At 39.7% G+C, this 19,979-nt stretch overlaps 1 protein-coding gene across 1 annotated transcript in view; it reads right to left on the bottom strand.

The window, feature by feature from the left end:
• Positions 1 to 19,979, bottom strand: part of OTOL1 (otolin 1) — a 27,406-nt gene that overhangs the window by 1,752 nt on the left and 5,675 nt on the right. The window contains exons 2-4 of the mRNA XM_005864135.2: positions 7,069 to 7,440; positions 3,904 to 3,993; positions 708 to 779 (exon numbers count right to left, since the gene is read on the bottom strand). Coding sequence (XP_005864197.1) covers positions 708 to 779; positions 3,904 to 3,993; positions 7,069 to 7,432 — 526 coding nt within the window. The 5' untranslated portion in view covers positions 7,433 to 7,440. The remainder of the gene's footprint in view (positions 1 to 707; positions 780 to 3,903; positions 3,994 to 7,068; positions 7,441 to 19,979) is intronic.

The following is a 19,979-nucleotide window of genomic DNA, read 5'->3' as shown; positions in this document are numbered from 1 at the left end:
GATGAGAGAGAATCATTGATTGGCTGCCTCCTGCCACACCCCACATTGGGGATTGAGCCGGCAACCTAGGCAGGTGCCCTGACCAGGAATTGAACCATGACTTCCTGGTTCATAGGTTGATGCTCAACCACTGAGCAACGCCAGCTGGGCTGGAAACCTGGCTCTTGCCTCAGTAATGGTTGTGGGAGGAGTCTCTTGCACGGAGCCACTCACATCAGCACCTGTCTCATAAGGGGAAGAGTTCATGCTACCGAAAAGTAATAGCTTGTATTTTGATCTCATGTATCTAGTTCTATTTATTTATTTTTTACTCTTAAGATAATAAAGGGTAGTAAAACTATTGCTCATTTTTTTCCATTATAGTTTGCATTTTGGCCCAATTCAAGTGTTCTCTTACATCTCCATATTCTCCATCCAAATCCAAGCCTTTCAGGTAAAGAAACTAAAACCCAGAAAGATGCAAGAATCTTTCCCCAAAGACAGCTAGGAAGAGGGATGGAGCTCAGATGCCTTTATCTAGTCTCCAAATTCCTAGCTCAGTACTCACACTCCAACATACCAATACACTGAATTATTAGAAGAGGCATAGCAATTCATATTCCCCTTTTACCTCCTCATAACTTGGAATACAAATAGGAAGAAAATCAAATACTATACTTCGCACATGATATAGTTCATACTCTACAACAGGAATATTTTCACCCTACCTGGCTCTCCGGGTTTTCCTGGGTATCCCGGAACTCCACTTGTTCCCTGGTCCCCACGTTCTCCCTTAAGTCCTAAAATGATGCCAAGATTAACTTTCTTCCAATTATATTAGTTATGATAAAACTAACATCCATTTCACAGCCACCTCACATTCCGAAGCTTCCTTTACCAAAATGTGTAAAAGTAAAACAATATGGTTGAGGCAGTGAACACACAATACAATATACAGATGATGTATTTTAGAACTGTACACTGAAACCCACATAATTATATTAACCAATGTCACCCAGATAAACTCAATAAAAACACTAAATAAATAAAGTAAAACAATATGGGAAAAGGTTATTGAGCGTCATTAGCAATATTTTATTCCAATTGATGGTAAATCATTTAAAGCAGATTTGGGGGTAGCGCCAGTCTCTCCAAACAGAACTCAGTTTTTCATCAGTGTTCCTACAGCTCTTCAAATCTTTCACAAAACTCAGAATATGCAGTCTTTTGTTACAGATGTATGTGTTTGTTTCTTTCCTATTATGAATTTTGAATGACAGTTAAAATGTTCTAGTCTTCATATTCCCCACAATGCCGGAGAAAGTGTACCATGAAGAGTTGAACACAGAGCACAACATTCTTCATTTGGCTACAATTCATTATAATAAAACCCATTCATCCCAGCCGGGCGTGGCTCATGGTTGAACATTGACCTATGAACCAGGAGGTCACAGTTCGATTCCCTGTCAGGGCACATGCCTGAGTTTCAGGCTTAATACCCAATAGGGGGTGTGCAGGAGGCAGCCAATCAATGATTCTCTCTCATCGTTGATGTTTCTATCTCTCTCTCCCTCTCCCTTCCTCTCTGAAATCAATAACATATATAGGTTTAAAAAAAAAACCCGTCCAGGAAAAAAATATAGTGTCCTTGACATAGAGCATCAAGGAAAGCCAATTTTTATTTTGTTCAGAAAATTTTTCATGTACTCTTTGGACAAATTATAGAACTGTGGGAACTTGTATTTCAAAAAAAATTTTGAATCTGGGTTTTTAGATATTTGCCATATTACCACAAAATGGACTTTTATCCTGGGCCTGGCTGAAGCCCAGTCCTCTTAGAGCTGCCACACTAGACTTATTTTAATTGCAAATGAGAAGAGCAACAATAATGATAAGAATGACAGCTGATTCTTACTGATCATCTACTTTGCACCAGGTAATATTCCAAGCTCTTAACATAATTTTATAATTTAATCTAGTCTTTTAAATTTAATGTTAATTTTTATTTGATATTAATACAGCCTCTCATATAACAGGGAGCTTATACAACAGAGCATATTTCACCAATTGGGACACTTTTCATTTAAGAAATTTTATAGCACCTCCCTTTAAAAACTGCAGGACAGATATTTTTGTCACCACTTTTATCACAGAAGAAACTGAGGTACAAAAAAATTTAGAAATGTGTACAGAGTTGAACATGAATGCATATTACAGTGGTTGGCATTGATTTACCAATCACATTATTTATATAAAACTAACATTTGTTGTTTCATTTTTGTCAGGAAAAAAAATCCCAAGTCAAATTAAAAGTCATGAGAGGAAACTCCCCGAAATTTCACAAGAGCAACTGCTGAAATCTCACCATAAGCCATTCAGCAGAGCTTTCTAAGCAGCCAGCTCCTCTATTACCATTCCACATAAAGCTTAGAGCTTGGAAATTAACCCTTAGGCCATCAGGAAAATGTGTCTGCATTTGGAGAGAACGCAACCCTGAATGGATGTGAAGGGCCACTTCTGTTTCCAGTTCTTGTCAATACTCATATACTGAACCTTATTACAGTGATTCTGGTCCTCAGGTTCACTTAGGGATTCTAACTGCTTACACTGGGTTTTACTCAATCAGGGTGTGATGAGCCAGAATGCAGTCGTTCAAGCTATTTATTTCTTTTCAACTTTAGCCCTTAACTAAGAGTCTAGACTGGAAGTAAAAGGAAAGTGGAGTTGCCAAGTCAAAGACTGGCTGAATGAATTTCTACTTTTGATCCTTCATCAAAGCTTATTCTTAAGAACCTTATCTTATGATACCTCCCTGTTTTTTTCTTCTACTTCCAGAAGTCTAGCTTCCAAAATGTATGAATCACTGGGGAGGTTCATAACTCATCTTTATTTCACAGGGTTTTCTGCTGACATAATTCAGCCACAAAAGGATTAAATGTTTCTGAGAATGAAAATCGCCTAGCTGACAAGTGTGAAGCAGCTCCCTCTTACCTTAGCCTCTTTTCTGAGTAATTACTTCACTGAACGTTCTACTAGAAATGAGTCAGGCAGCTCCTGAGCCATGTGGAGGGTGATGTATAGATGATATTAGGTCTTTTGACATGTGACACTGAGGCTAAAACATTTACCTTGATGGATAGATGGTAGTTTTACAGGCTGGCAGTATTCACTGAGGAATTTCTAAATGTCCCAGTGAATCTGTAACCTTCCCTCAATACCTGATGCACTTACAGAACCAGGGATTTCCCAGGAAGGATGCCCTCTTTACTGATATCTGTGGAATTATAGAATTTCTGAGCTGGAAAATATTTATGAAACACCCTTAACTACAAATCTATTTTGAAAGTAAATAGGGTATAAAGAGATATCTAGTCTATTCCCCTCAATTTTCAGATAAGGTGAAGTTATGAGGTCACTGTTGTGTGGTTGATTTCTTCCATTTGAATTCAGTTCTCTTCCCACCATTGACACTGCCCCCGATTTGAGTGTGAGCCAAAGGATAGGTCATAGTTACCTTAGCAGGCAGGCTATCCACCTCAAGGGAATAGGATTGCCTGCTCCAGTTAGTTCTATCTAGTATGAAATTAATTTGCATCCTGAGAAAGAGTTCACATGAGAATATATTGGGAAGGACCCTGCCCCATCACTGGGTCAGCTGGGAGGCCAATGAGAGATAGAGAAGTGTGTGTGTGTGTGTGTGTGTGTGTGTGTGTGTGTGTGTGTGTGATATGTTACCAGGCAAGTTTAAAATTTCTCAATTGGCTATTTATAAAGTTGACATTTTTGTATCAAATATAACTCGCAATATGCTTAAGCAAATTTGACCCACCTGCAAGAATCTGGTATTTACATAGCAAATTGCTGTCCTAAAAATGATGCAGAACATCCCTTGAGTTTTGACATGAAATGAATATAATTACCTACCCTTCTCTCCTTTCTGGCCTTTTGGACCCTGGGGCCCAATGATTCCTGGTGACCCTGGGACCCCCATATCACCAGTCTTTCCCTTAGGACCTGGAAAAGAGAATTTAAAACCATCAAGGTTAAAAAGAATTCTCTTTCAAAATTCATTAGTTGGGGCGGGGGGAGGGAATCAGTCCTCATATTAATACTAGTGACTATCAGTGTCCTAATGATAAAATCTGGATGAGAATAACTATTAGAGAGTCCTAAGGACAATATTTATGTCTCATTTACAATTCTGTACTACCTGAATAGATAAATTGAGCACATTAGTACTTGTCCCTGGATTTGCGGCAGAGATCTAATAATTCAGGGAAGCAGTGCTATATCAAACAAGAACAGAATGATTACCTGACTCTTGACCTCACGTGGACCACACTTTCAAATTTTGAGTAAAACCACAATACCTAACACTTTTGGTTTTCCAGCTCATTCACTTACCCATTCACTCAGGAGCTATTGCTGAGGCTTCCTATAAACCAAGCACCCCACTTAGGGGTAAAAATCAGCCATCAACATTCCAGGAGTCCCTAGAACAAACTGATGGTTACCAGAGGGGGTGGGTGGAGAAATGGGCAAAAGGGAAGGAGCTTAAAATGCACAAACTTCCAGTTATAACGTAAATTAGGAGGATGTAATGTACAGCTAAAAAAGAGTCAATAATATCATAACTATGTACAATGACAGGTGGTTACTAGAATTCATAAGGTGTATAAATGTTGAATCACTGTTGAAACTTCATAATATAATATTACATGGCAACTATAAATTTTTTAGAGATTCATACAAAACTTTCAAAATTTTTCCAGCAATCCCTACCCTCATGGAGCTGAGAGTCCATGAAAGATAAACATTAAACAAATAACCACACAAATAAATAAAAATTGCTAACCTGTAGTTAGTGATATAAAAAAAATCAGAGGAGACATCCCTAAGATTACAGTGGTTCTCAACCTTCTGGCCCTTTAAATACAGTTCCTCATATTGTGACCCAACCATAAAATTATTTTCATTGCTACTTCATAACTGTAATGTTGCTACTGTTATGAATCATAATGTAAATATCTGATATGCAGGATGGTCTTAGGCGACCCCTGTGAAAGGGTCGTTCGACCACCAAAGAGGTCGCGACCCACAGGTTGAGAACCGCTGCCTAAGAAGATGGCATAAGCGAAGACCCAATGAACAAATTAGAATTTGAGTAGGTTTATTCAAGTTTATTTAATGATGCTCTGATACTAGATTTTTAATTTTTTTTAAAAAGTTGTGTTTTTTTAAAACATTGATAATGTCAAAATAAACATCTCTGTAGTAATCTCAAAAACAGGAACCTATCAGGCTCAGACTATTTCATGAGGTAGAAAAAGACTCCTCAATCAGCTAACTGAAAAAGTAAACTTATTGAGCACTTATTCTATTCTAGGCACCACACTGAGTCCTTACAGGTATAAACTCATTCAGTTGTCTTGATGACTATGCGGTTGGAATTATTTTTATCTCATTTTACTATTTTGGAAACTGAGACTTACAGAAGTAATGAAGTTTCCCCAATGTAATTTCATGATAGCCTCAACATGCTGAGCTCCTAAGCTCTCTGCTCTGTTGCAGAACAAGTCAGACGAAGACACATGAGCATCCTGGGCAAACTAACGACTTGGCACACCTTTGGAATATTTGTCATATGTGTTTACAGGAGGGGCTGAGCTCTGAGAACAATGCAGCTAAATCCACCACTGGGTAAAACACAAGCTTTGATGTTACAGACCCACAGCGTAGAAGACTGTTTAGCAACCAGCTGTGTTTACTTGGCCATGCCCTTGGGGGTTTTCACTCCCACGCAGCATGCCAACCAGATATGATACTAAGAAAAATTCTGGTAAATATAATTTTCTCAGTCTCATTATGTTTCCAATAATGTTTTAGCAACCCTGAACTCAGTGCCCCAGACCACAGCCTAGTTCCTTTACCCTCTTATTTCAGCTCTACATAAATATTGAGCATATTTCCCAAAAGGTTCCTACAACAGATGAAATGAATGAAAAGCTTAATGAGGATGTGTAAGTCCCGATTTCATAACTTTAAATTCTTCAAGCAAGATACAACAAATATTTATATGTAATTTTTTTCAGGGAATAGTGAATTTTCACTTGGCATGTTGATCTCATTTTTACCTTGAGTTCTCCGCTATATGACATGTAAAAGCTGAAATACATTACAATAAAACTGAGAGTGTATTCATAATGTATATATGAAAGACATCTGAAATTTTGAAATATGTAATCATGACGTTCAATGGAGAAAATCGCTGGGCAAGAATTCGGTGTTGACTCAGAATTTCAATGAGAAGCAAGCTGAATCCTGGCTTTATTCTCCACCTCACAGGCATTCCACTTCTAATCCTAACTACAAATAGTACTCCCAAATCCCATCAGTCAGCACACCGTCTTGTGAGATAACAGAATTTTCATTTTCCCTTTTTACATCGGCATTAGTGAAAGGATTGTACTGGTAGTGGGCCTGTGTAACTTGAAGAGCTACACACCTGTGCTGGGGCTGGTAGACCTGATCTCTGCTCTAACCAACATTGCCCAATAGAGGTTTCTACAGTGATGGAAATGTAAATCTGTGCTGCCCGACAGGTTAACCATTGGCCATATGTGGCTAGTCTGACTGAGGAACTGAATTTTAATCTTATTTAATTTTTAAAAATTTATCCTTATTGTTGAAAGTATTACAGATGTCCCCTTTGTTTTTGTTTTTGCTTTTGTTGTTTTCCATTGATCTCCTCCCCCCACACCTGCCCCTCCCAGGCCTTTACCGCCCTATTGTCTGTGTCCATGGGCTATGCATATATGCAGATAAGTTTCCCTGTTAATCACTCCCCACCCACCCATCCACCCCACCTTCTTAATTTTAATTTTAATATTTTTAATAGCTATGCAGGAGAGTAGTGGCTACCACTTTGGGCTACACAGGACCCATTTTCATTTGTCACAAGTTACACCTAGGCCTATGGCCATTTTCATGACAACGTAGAAAACCCCTGGGGCAATTCTACCTCCAATCCACCTCTCAACTCTAAGGATGTACAGGAGAGAAATATATTTTTCATATATTTTCAAATACCTGGATTTCCAGTCTCTCCGGGTTCTCCTTTCTGCCCTGGTGCAGATGAACAACAATCACAGCAATTCAAAAAGAAATCGGCCGTGTCCAGAGTGAAGTTTTCAAAGGGGAAGAGAGTGGCAGTGCCAAAGGTAGAATCTTGGACCAAGGGGTCAGGGGTTGGTTCTGCCATTTCAGCCACTTCTGTGAAGGGTGTTTCTTCTTCTCCTGGACGTAGGCCACTGGACGGCTTTAAACCCTCCAGCATCTCTTTTCCCTCAGATTTCTTCGTAAATTTGATATATGGCGTGGTCTTTGCTATTGCATCCATATCAGCAATAGCCAAAATAATTAAAATAGCACAAAGCCAAGACAACATCCACATAATTGAGGCTGGAAGAAAGAAGGGGAATATATACACATATTACATTAGAAGTAATGAAAAGTAATATAAATATGTACTTATGTGAGAGAAATCTGTATATATATATGAACCATAAGAATGAATAGTAAGTATAATATTGAATGATATTTTTATGTATTTTATATGAAGAAGTGTGCTTGAATCACAATATTTTATTTACTTAAAGTATTTCTTATAAGGAACATTTGGCTTCAATTCTCCTCTCTGGTTGTTTTCTTTGTATTACATGTTTTAAAATATTGTTCTTAGTCATTCAAATGATCTTGCCAAGTAGCAAACATGATCTATAACAAATGTAACATGACTTAATAGCTCAGATACCCTGTGGAAAACAAATATGTGTAATTTCCTGACTGGCCTCACTCAGATTTATAGAAATCAAATATATTTGTATTAGAGAAAGATGAAAAATATTGAGCTGAATAGTTTATTCCAGCAAACTCATTTATTTCAAGAAAAAAATACAATTGAAATAGTCCTTATATCTAATAGGGATAATGATCCTGTTGTGAGAGAAAAATTTTAGCCTCTGTTGTAATAAATGAAGAGAGCAAGAGAGTGGATAAAAAAATCATAAATTTAAATATGCGCTATGTTCTTAGATTCTTCACATGTCATTTCCTTTTCCAATTCTTTGCTTTATCATTCGAGGAACATTTTTTCCTGAAAACTCACATTTGTCTTTGTATTATTTTAATGGGGCAAACAGTGGTTATTCTTATTAGGGCTTTTATCACTGCTCAAAGTGATATAAGGTTCCCAATGAAGTGAAATTTTGATAGTTCATAGTATTTCATTCCCCAGCAACTCCCAACATTCCAGTGGCTGCTAATAAGAGATCCAGGGTGAAAAAATGAATGTTTTTTTAATTGGAAAAGGAAGTAGTAGTTAGGATAAGTAGTAAAAAAGTAAAGAGAATGGAAATAAAAATAGTAATAACACCTACTACTTATAGAGCCCTTTCTATGAGTACAGTCCAATCAGTTTTCAACATAGCTCTGCCAGGTAGCTGACACATTATCATTCTCCTTCTCAGAGGAGAAAAGTGGCACCAAGAGGTTACAGACCTTGTTCAAGATCACAGGAAGTTACAAATTCAGAACTTAAATCCAGGTCTTTTTAATTTCAAAGCCTCAACCCTTTCCCATAAATCATGTGGCATTTATAAGGGGGAGATTAAAAAACAATAAATCCAAGGGTAGGATAAGTGGAAGAGCTCTGGAGAAGACCCATATAAATCAGAAGAGATGAGAAAGGACAAAGGTAGAATACGGCACTTCTAAAATCATACAAAAAAAATCCCAAAATGCTCACTTTTCTTCAGCCAATCTTTATTGAATATTAACAATGCCACAAGCACTGAGAAATTATATGTGGTCTCTGTCAGGGAGTTTACAAGGTAGTAGGAAAGATGATAAACAACAAAAGCAAAGAAGGAAGTATGAAGGGCAGATGATCACATTGCATCCCTCCAAATACAGACCCTGCACCCTCACTGTCCTCACCCTGGCAAGGAAACATGGTGACTATGCATCAGCCAGCCAAACCAAGCCTCAACAAAAACCAGACAACAGGAATATTCTGTTTCAGTATAAAACAATTAAACTTTCATTAGCTCACACAATTGTATTCAATGAAACATTCATTTGTTCAACAAACATTTATTTGAGCATCTAAGAAGTGTCAGGTCCTGTGCTAGGTCATAGAATATAAAGAAAAGAAAAACCCGACCCAACCTCTAAGGATCTTATTTGCAGTAACCATCAAAATAAAGCAAATATCCAACATGCAAACTATCCAAAGTGAAATATTGGTAACTTTGAACTCCTCACCACTTAGCTGTAAGAATTCGAGTTTACAAAATGCCGAGTCTTAATGCTCTAAGACATTGCTTTGGTTCTCTTAAACAAATGAGGTCATGCAAAAGCATATCTGTGTTATTAGTCTATGCATACAAAGTATTATTGATCCTAAAAATATGTTGTGATAGCCTCCTAATAAACCAGTCCTAAAATGGCAAATAAGAGGTAGACTTTGGGACAGGGAGAGAAAGGAAACTAACATAGAGAACACAGCAGGCATCGTGCAAGTATTATAATGTAATTACATCATACATGAACTATGCAAAATAAGATTTACTTTGCCCATATAATGGATTATAAAACTGAAGCATGGAGGGATTAAGTAACTTGCACAAGATCACAGAGTTAGTAAGCAGTGGAGCTGGGGTTAAAGCTTAGATCCCTTTAACTCTAAAGTCAGTCCATGCACATACCCACATGCTGCCTGAGGATTACGGGGTGATAAGAGATGCTGAAGAATGAACTGAGTTGGATGCTTCATGGAGCTCAACTCTAGGCCATTTGATGAGAGAAAGTGGTTTCCACAGATAGGAAGCAAGAATGTAAAAATGGCAGACATGAAGAAGAGGAGAGATGAAAAATCTGGTTCTGACTTTATTTTGACAGTGGAACATAGAGACATAGTTATAGAGGGAACATAACACATCTGACAGGAGAGTGGAAGGCTACAGAAAGGAATAAACAGAACTAACCAATATTAGGAAAGTGTTCAGCATCCCTATTTGGGGTGCGCTTTGTTCTCATACATGTTTTCTTTGCATTGTGGCTTCCTGCTTCCCAGTTTAAATAAAGATGTTAAAGGATAATGTAGTCAGTACTTTAAGACCATGAAGGGGCTCCCCAAGAATTTGGATATGAAGAAAGCATGAAGCCCTTTGAAAAACAGTGGAGCAAATCTTGACAGCAACCTGACTGACAGTGCATATATATATCATTAATTTTTCATTGAAAAAATTTGTCATGTTTGTGAAAAAACATAGACAAAAATTCTATGACTCAAGCAAGTAAGGACTTCTGACCAAATTTTAAGTCACTATAACAATAAAACATAACTCCAATGAAGTTTAATGCAGGTATAAATTTTAACAGAGGTGTTAGAAGTGAAGAACTAAAAGGAAGTTTACGTTCATAATCAACCTAAATGCAGTAAGCCCTTTTACTCATCCTGAAGGTTGCCTATACTGTAAGCATTTAAAGAACAGAAAGTTAGATCTCTTTTTTGGGGGGCGGGGGGTCCATGTTACTAGCATAATATTTACAAATAATATATCCCATAAACCCATAAAGGTTTACTGAACTAAAATGAAGCAAATTATTGCATTATTGTCTCCAATTTTCCACTCCTACCTGTACTCACATTCTTTGATAGATGGATTTTGCACAGTCTCCCACAAAAGAAATGAGGTCTATACTCCAATCCTTTGACTTGGAGTTCAGCCATGTGACTTTGACCAATAGAAAGAGATGGAAATGACAGTGTGCCATTTCCAAGCCTAGCTCTCAACTTGCTCTCTGGGACTTTGGCCACTGCCATGAGAAGGACATGTGTGGCTAAGCTTGCTGGGTTCTCAATCTTGGCTGCACATTAGAATCACCTGGGAATCTTTTTAAAATCCTGATTTCTGGGCCTCATCCTCCGGAAATTCTGTTTCTTTGTTATGGGGTGGGGCCACAACATCCATAACAAAGAAACAGAATTTCCGGAGGATGAGGCCCAGAAATCAGGATTTTAAAAAGATTCCCAGGTGATTCTAATGTGCAGCCAAGGTTGAGAACCACTGATCTAAATGTAAGTTCCCAACTGATCCACAAACACATGAGCAAGCCTAGGTCAGACCAGCTGAGGCCAATCTAGACCAAACAGCCCTCACCTATCCTACAGACACTTTCCAGTTATCTATTGCTGTGTAACAAAGTACATACCACAAACTCAGTGACTTGAAAATACCCATTTTGCCAGCCGGTGTAGCTCAGAGATTGAGTGTCGACCCATGAACCAAGAGGTCACTAGTTTGATTCCTGGTCAGAGCACATGCCCAGACTGTGGGCTCGATCCCCAGTAGGAGGCAGCCAATCGATGTTTCTCTCTCATCGTTGTTTCTATCTCTCTATCCCTCTCCATTCTTCTCTCTCTAAAAAAAATCAATAAAAACATAATTTAAAAAATAATAATAACCATCTCATTACAGCTCACGGTTTCATAGGTCAGGAGTCTGCTCCTGGATCAGTTAGGTTATTTTTCTGCTCCATGAGGTGTCAACTAGGGTCACTCAGCAGTATTCAGCTGGGGCATGGGCTAGTCTGAGAGGCTTAACTACAGATCCACAGCCTTAAAAGAAATGGAAAACCCTGGGCTCATCAATAGTCTCTCTAGCACGCCAGTCTCAAGATAGTCAAATTTCCTCAACCATGCCTCAGGACTCCCAAAGACAGTGTTGCAAGAACGTGGAAGCTGCCGATCTGTTTAGGCGGTACCTGAGAACTGGCACAGTAACACTTCTATTGAATTCTATTGGTCACAGCATCATAGAGGCCAGCCTGACTACAAGGAAAGACACATAGACTCCACTTTTCTTTTCTCTTTTTTTCTTTTTTTAAAATTTGAGGCGTCTTTTTTTAATATATTTTATTGATTTTTTTACAGAGAGGAAGGGAGAGTGACAGAGAGAAACATCAATGAGAGAGAAACGCCGATTAGCTGCCTCCTGCACACCCCCTACTGGGGATGTGCCTGCAACCAAGGTACATGCCCTTGACCGGAATCGAACCTGGGACCCTTCAGTCCCCAGGCCGACGCTCTATCCACTGAGCCAAACTGATCAGGGCTAGACTCCACTTTTCAAGGGGAGGTGTGACAATCTCTGGCCTTCTTGGATCTACCACAGACACTCAAGCTAGAAGTTATAAGCCATGGGGTTACACGAGGTTGGGCAGCAAAAGCTAACTGATATCAGTGGTTGCAGCCTCCAGCTTAACACTGTATTTGCCACATTGAGACAAAACTGACCAAGCAGCCTCCAGGCTACACCTTCTTGTCTTCACCCAGCAGCAAACATCCTGTGTGCTCTTGCCCGCCACCCACCTCAGTCAGTCAGTCTCCATAGTTCTAAAAGTCCCACGCATTAAAAGTCCTGAAACAAGCTGGACCACCCCTTGTTGAATGCTATTAGAAAGGATCTTGAATATTCTTCAACCTTGAATGTCCCTTCTAACCTTCAGATTCTATAATGTGGTTTTATAACCGCAGATACTTATCAATATATAAAAATTAGCTCATACCATAGAATTCCATTCTAAATGTAATCTCTTCTCTCATTAATATAACATCCCATTTGGGAGGATTTTTTTTTTTTTTAAGATTTGCTAGGGTTTTTTCCCCCCATAGAAGTGAAGTAGTTCCACCAACTTAATAATGTACATTTGTAAGATGACTGGCAAGTTTTATGTTGAGGCTAGGGCCATGGATTATAAAGAAATTTAATAATTGACTACCAAGTAGCATCCTATATAATAAAAGGGTCATATGCAAATAGACCAAACGACAGAACAACTGAATAACCAATCAAAGCGTAACATGCTAATGATATGCTAAGGCTGCTCAACAACTCACTATGACCTATGACGTGCACTGACCACCAGGGGGCAGATGCTCCAACTGGTAGGTTAGCTTGCTGCTGGGGTCAGGCAGATCAGGACTGAGCAAGATGGGCCAGACATGCCCTGGAGCCCTCCCGTGGTCCCTCCCCGGCTGGCCAACCTCCCACATCCCACACCGGTGGGGTCCCTCAACTTGGCCTGTGCCCTCTCGCAATCTGGGACCCCTCGGGGGATGTCAGAGAGCAGGTTTCAGCCTGATCCCGCAGCCACTCCCCTGGGAGGGTGCCAGACGCAGGGCTTATGGCTGGTGAGAGCTGCTGCAGCAGCGCAAGCCTCTCCTGATCAGGACTAATTAGGTGCGAGCCTATGGCAGGTACAGCAGGGCTGGGATGAGCGGGAGTGGCAGGTAGAAGCTGCAGGCAGCGTTGGACTGTGGGGTTTGGCCCGATCCCTGCAGGCCAACCAGAGGGACCCCACCCATGCATGAATTCATGCACCGGGCCTCTAGTGTAGTATAAGACCTAAAAGCTGCTGGCTTTGTAGGCAATCAGTCCTGAGTACAAAGTTCATATCTTTTACTTATTAGTTGTTTAATTTGGAGCAAGTTACTGTAACTCTGTGAGTCTCGGCTTCTTATTTCGGAAATGGAGATATAATAGTAGCTTCATTTTGTGCCGTTGTAAAACTTAATGAGATAATGCATGAAAAGCTCTTAACATGGTGCCCTTAGTAACTGTTGGCTATTATTTTCAGTGAGGATTAGATCGAATGAAATTAACTAGCCAGAAATCGTATTTTAAAGCAGTGACAAATATTTCCTGGTCTCGTATTGTGCCAGATTGGTACCATTCCCACCCTTTTTTATGCACCGCCCTATATCTCAGGGTCTCAAAGCCTAAGAACTACTTTCCCAGAATCTCTTGCCATCTGGGTTCCAGTTTAGTTCCTGCCAGTGAGAGACACTGCATGGGATGTGGAAGATAGAAGGAAAGCAGAAGTCATCACTCCGCTGACAGCGAGAGAGAATGCATGGACTTTGGCAGAATTGAAGCTTCAAGGTGTCCTCTGGCATACCAGCATGATCGCTAGCCTTGGTTCTGTAGGGGGTTGTGACTGTTGGCAAGAGTGTCCTGCAGTTCCTATCCTGGGCATCAATAGCAAAGTCCTGATTCTCTGAAGGCCAGAGGCAAACCTCACAGCAGTGGCAAGCCTCCCCGCCTGTGCTTCTTCCCCTTCAATGACTGCATAAGCACCTAATTACCTGTGTTAAACCCCTTTGTGCAGGGCACACCTACCATGGCCCCAGACTGAATCCTATTATATTCTTCTTGACTTTTACCTCCACTTTTATTATAAACTTTCAGCCTGTCTGACTTATCATGTCTTATATCCATCCAATCCTACATTTTCATTATTATTAATCCAATTACTTCTCAATCATCCATAACATCTTAATCAATTAAAACTAGCTGGATACAATTATGTCCCAAAAATGTTGTCAAAATATCCTCCCACAAATTTCTGAGCCTGCAAATATATCGTCCATACCAGTGTTATATTCCAGTGCATTCTTGAATGTTGATTCCTGTAAAACTGTTTTTAAATATGTTTTTATTGATTTCAGAGAGGAAGGGAGAGAGAGAGAAAGAGAGAGAGAAACATCAATAATGAGAGAGAATCATTGATCAGCTGACTCCTGCACGCCCCACACTGGGGATCGAGCCCACAACCTGGGCATGTGCCCTGACCAGGAATCAAACTATGACCTCCTGGTTCATAGGTCAACGCTCAACCACAGAGCCACTCCAGCTGGGCTATTTTTAAAAATTATACATAAAAATATAATTTTAGCTACTTGGATATGTTATTGGGCTGCAACAGTGAGGAACTTTTTTGACCTTATGTAGAGCATTCTTCCTCTCTGACTTAATTATACAGAATTATAAGATGAACTTTTACATATATATAGCATTCCTTTCTTATGTGAATAGTTACTTTTAATTTTTCACATTTCATCATGACCAATATTTCATGCTATAGTCTTTTCTCATACTCATGTTTCAAATTCATTCATTTTTTTCTTTCTTTCAGTCAACAAATGTTTATTAGACACCTACTCTGTGTCAGACATCCTATTATTTGCAGGAGTTATAGACCAAAATATCTGCTCTCATTTCAGTGGGAGTAACAAATATCAGATGATAAAAATATCACTATGGTAGACTGTAATAAGTGCAATGGAGGAAATAAATAGGGATTTGATAAAGAGTGACAAGGAAAGATTGTTCAGACAGGAGGCTAGGGAAAGGCCTGAGGAAACATCATCCGAAGCAGACAATCTAGGAAGAGCTTTCCATGCAGTGGGAACCGGATGTGCCTTTTCACAACAGAGAGAAGGAAGGTGAGGAGGTCCTGGATGCATGAGTGAGACAGAGAGGGACTGGCATGGGCACCCAGGACAGACCGTGTAGGGTGCTGTAGGCCCTCATAAGGATCTGGGGTTTATTCTGCAGGCTGTAAGAAGTCACTAAAAGTTGAAGCAGGGGGAGAGATCCCTGAGCATTAGATGGAAAATGGTTGCAATGGGACAAAACAATAAGCAAGAAGAGCAAGGGGAGCTGCTGGAGTCCAGGCAGTAAGAGAAGAGGCCTACAGCAGCTTGTTGACGTCATTTCACACATTAAAAGATCAACCCATTCTGGAAAATAAGCATGACTGTACTTAATTTCTACCTACATCTTCAACTTAGTTAAATTAGGATTTAACTTTATATTTTGACTATAGGAGGTTTCTTAGAATTGTGGTTTTAATATATACCATTTTTAGAAAATGAGAATTAGAAGAAAAAGTATGAGTCTATGTGTGGGAAAATTCCTAAACACTATCTATATGCACAACCTGGGCATGTGCCCTGACCAGGAATCAAACTATGACCTCCTGGTTCATAGGTCAAAGCTCAACCACAGAGCCACTCCAGCTGGGCTATTTTTAAAAATTATACATAAAAATATAATTTTAGCTACTTGGATATGTTATTGGGCTGCAACAGTGAGGAACTTTTTTGACCTTATGTAGAGCATTCTTCCTCTCTGACTTAATTATACAGAATTATAAGATGAACTTTTACATATATATAGCATTCCTTTCTTATGTGAATAGTTACTTTTAATTTTTCACATTTCATCATGACCAATATTTCATGCTATAGTCTTTTCTCATACTCATGTTTCAAATTCATTCATTTTTTTCTTTCTTTCAGTCAACAAATGTTTATTAGACACCTACTCTGTGTCAGACATCCTATTATTTGCAGGAGTTATAAAACAAAATATCTGCTCTCATTTCAGTGGGAGTAACAAATATCAGATGATAAAAAAAATCACTATGGTAGACTGTAATAAGTGCAATGGAGGAAATAAATAGGGATTTGATAAAGAGTGACAAGGAAAGATTGTTCAGACAGGAGGCTAGGGAAAGGCCTGAGGAAACATCATCCGAAGCAGACAATCTAGGAAGAGCTTTCCATGCAGTGGGAACCGGATGTGCCTTTTCACAACAGAGAGAAGGAAGGTGAGGAGGTCCTGGATGCATGAGTGAGACAGAGAGGGACTGGCATGGGCACCCAGGACAGACCGTGTAGGGTGCTGTAGGCCCTCATAAGGATCTGGGGTTTATTCTGCAGGCTGTAAGAAGTCACTAAAAGTTGAAGCAGGGGGAGAGACCCCTGAGCATTAGATGGAAAATGGTTGCAATGGGACAAAACAATAAGCAAGAAGAGCAAGGGGAGCTGCTGGAGTCCAGGCAGTAAGAGAAGAGGCCTACAGCAGCTTGTTGACGTCATTTCACACATTAAAAGATCAACCCATTCTGGAAAATAAGCATGACTGTACTTAATTTCTACCTACATCTTCAACTTAGTTAAATTAGGATTTAACTTTATATTTTGACTATAGGAGGTTTCTTAGAATTGTGGTTTTAATATATACCATTTTGAGAAAATGAGAATTAGAAGAAAAAGTATGAGTCTATGTGTGGGAAAATTCCTAAACACTATCTATATGTATAAAAGGCTAAGTGTCCGTCTGACCGGTAGCTATGATGTGCACTGACCCCCAGGGAGCAGATGCTAAATGCAGGAGCTGCCATAACATGCACTGGCCATTTAAAAATAAATGGCACCATGGACCTGGAGCCAACAAACCAACACTCGGCTTCCCCCAATGGTACATAGGCCCTGCCACCACCCCAGAGCAACACAGAGACTAGCATCCTTGGAGTTTCTTTAGCCCAGGAACCCGACTGGCTTTATAGCCAGGTGCAAACATTTTACAGTTTAACCAAATGTTTGTCATGCATTTTCCCATACCTCACCTCATTTCCCATGCCTCATCGGAAGTCCTGGAGTAGGTAGATAGGAGACTCGGTAGACTCCTATTTTCTTTTCATTAGCAAGACGCGAATAGTGATATTAAAATATTTCTTTTAATTAATTTCCTTTCAATGTGAACAAATCTGTGCACTGGGACACTAGTGATTAATGATTATTTTTCTTTAGAAATACAGGGTAAGGGTTGGTTATTGGGCAAGATTTTAGTTTAAACTACACAATGAATCAGAGATAATTTGGCACTAGGCAAGTCAACCTAGACATAGAAACATTTGCATAGAAATGATGCTTCTTAAATTTTGTCTCCCTACAACCAAAGTAATTAATTTCTAGCTTCTCAGAGTGGATTTTAGGAGTAAAGTGAAAATTTAGCCCAAACTGCTGATACAACAGCTTGATGAGATGAACCTGGTTGGTCTGCTGGGCTTCCCCTGTATTGAGGTATGGAATGTAAAGAGTTATAAGAGACCAGAGCCCCAGTCAAGAAGTGGGATGACTTCAGGGCTAGTTCTGAGGATGTTGGCAGCACCCCATGACTTTCCCATTTAAATAAGTAACCAAGAGAGGAGCTGAGAGTTAGGAGGAGCAGCCCAAGAGGGATTATTAGCATCACATCCATTTCAGACATGTTTATGCTAAGGAAGAGGGCCCACAACAAGAGGGTGTTATATCAGGATGTCAGGGGAAAAAAAATGAGGAGGGACAGTTTGCTGCCACTGCTTCCTTCTCCTTCCTTGAGAGCGGCATCCACCAAACAATCCTCTTCCTATTTAGGAGCCTGGTATTGAGCTCTCAATGTGATGTAACCACAAGGGTGAATTGCTAGAATTTCTAATCAGCTGTTTTCTCCTGACCCATTTTATCCAGTAAACTCAGACAAGCCTTCTAGAGGTCAGATTTTTCAGTTCATTCACAAGTATAATACCATCAAAAGGAGGAGAAACTCTGTAATACAGATTTCCATTTCCCACTTCATTTGTTAAGTGCAATTCCAGAGTGATTATAATCAGCTCTGATAAGCTTTGCTCATCCCTCTGTGTGGACAGATGCACCCAAAGCATCATTATTTCCATTATCCAGTAGGAGGCTAGTCTCCCAGTGTCACAATAAGTGAAGCCATTATAATGTTATTAAGCACAATGAATATAACATTACATTCTTTCAAGTTAAATCTTCTTGTATTTAACAAGTATACAGTAAAATAAAAACATAGTCTCGGCATATCTATGTGTATAAAAGGCTAAGTGACTGTCCAATCATCCAACAGTCGCTATGATGCGCATTGACCACCAGGGGGCAGACGCTCAACACAGGAACTGCTGAACTGTGACTTGGCATCGGCGGTTCTCAGGTGATACACCCTGGAACCAGAGAGGAGGGAGCCCGATTCTGGGGTGTGTCACCCAAGAACCACCCTCTTGCAATCTGGGACCCCTCAGGGGATGTCAGAGAACCAGTTTCAACCCAATCCCCACAGGCCAGGCCAAGGGACCCCACCTGCCAGAGGGACCCCACTCACTCTGCAGACACCCTTAAAGCCGTGGCCCTGCCCCAGGTGCAGCCAGCTGGGGAGGGACCATGGGAGATTTGCTCCAGAGCATGTCCTGTCTGTCTCACCCAGTCCCACCCCGCCGGCCACCTTATAATTAATTTCCTTTCAATGTGCATGAATCCATGCACCGAGGCACTAGTTTTAGATAAAAGGGATTGGCTTTGATTAATAGTCTAACACCATAAAAAACAAAGTCTGGCCACAAACATGGTATTTTTCTTTCCCTCTATGCATGCCACCACTTTTTCAGTTATTTCTCCTCCCTTCCCACACATTCTTAAATCAAGGTAGTATGACAGACAGAAAGCAGAATGATCCAAGTGACAGGTGAGGCCCAGGGCCCGGACTGGGTGTGGAGAAAAAACTACATTCAGGGGAACTGGGAGCAATCACACTAGGGAAGGATGAAGTAATAACTCAGGTGACTGGTTGGTGAAAAAGTGGATGAGAAGACAGGTAAAAGTGTACATAAAATTTAGGCATGAGAAGTAAAACTGTCATTATTCACAGATGACATGATATTGTACATAGAAAACCCTAAAGACTCCATCAGATTTAATAAATGAATTTGGCAATGTAGCAGGATACAAAAATAACAACCAGAAATCTATGGCTTTTTTATACCAAATAATGAACTCACAGAAAGAGAAATAACAACAACAACAAAAAATCCCATTTACCATTGCACCAAAAAAATTAAGATACCAGGAATAAACTTAAATAAGGAGGTAAAAGACCTGTACACAGAAAACTACAGGACATTGAAAAAAGACATATAGGAAGACATAAACAAATGGAAGAATATACCATGTTCATGGATTGGTAGAATCAACATCATTAAAATGTCCATACTACCCAAAGCAATCTATAGATTAAATGTAATCCCCATTAAGATACCAATGGCATATTTCACAGACCTAGAACAAACTCTCCAAAAATGCATATGGAATAAAAAAAAAGACTCCAAATAGCCAAAGCAATCCTGAGAAAGAAGAAAAAAGTTGGAAGGATCACAATACCAGATATCAAGCTATATTACAAAGCCACTGTTCTCAAAACTGCCTGGTACTGGCACAAGAACAGACATATAGACCAATGGAACAGAACAGA

Source organism: Myotis brandtii, unplaced genomic scaffold (genome assembly GCF_000412655.1).
Source record: "Myotis brandtii unplaced genomic scaffold, ASM41265v1 scaffold186, whole genome shotgun sequence".
In the NCBI taxonomy this organism is placed as follows: Eukaryota; Metazoa; Chordata; class Mammalia; order Chiroptera; family Vespertilionidae; genus Myotis; species Myotis brandtii.
This window is presented reverse-complemented; position numbering and strand designations above follow the sequence as displayed.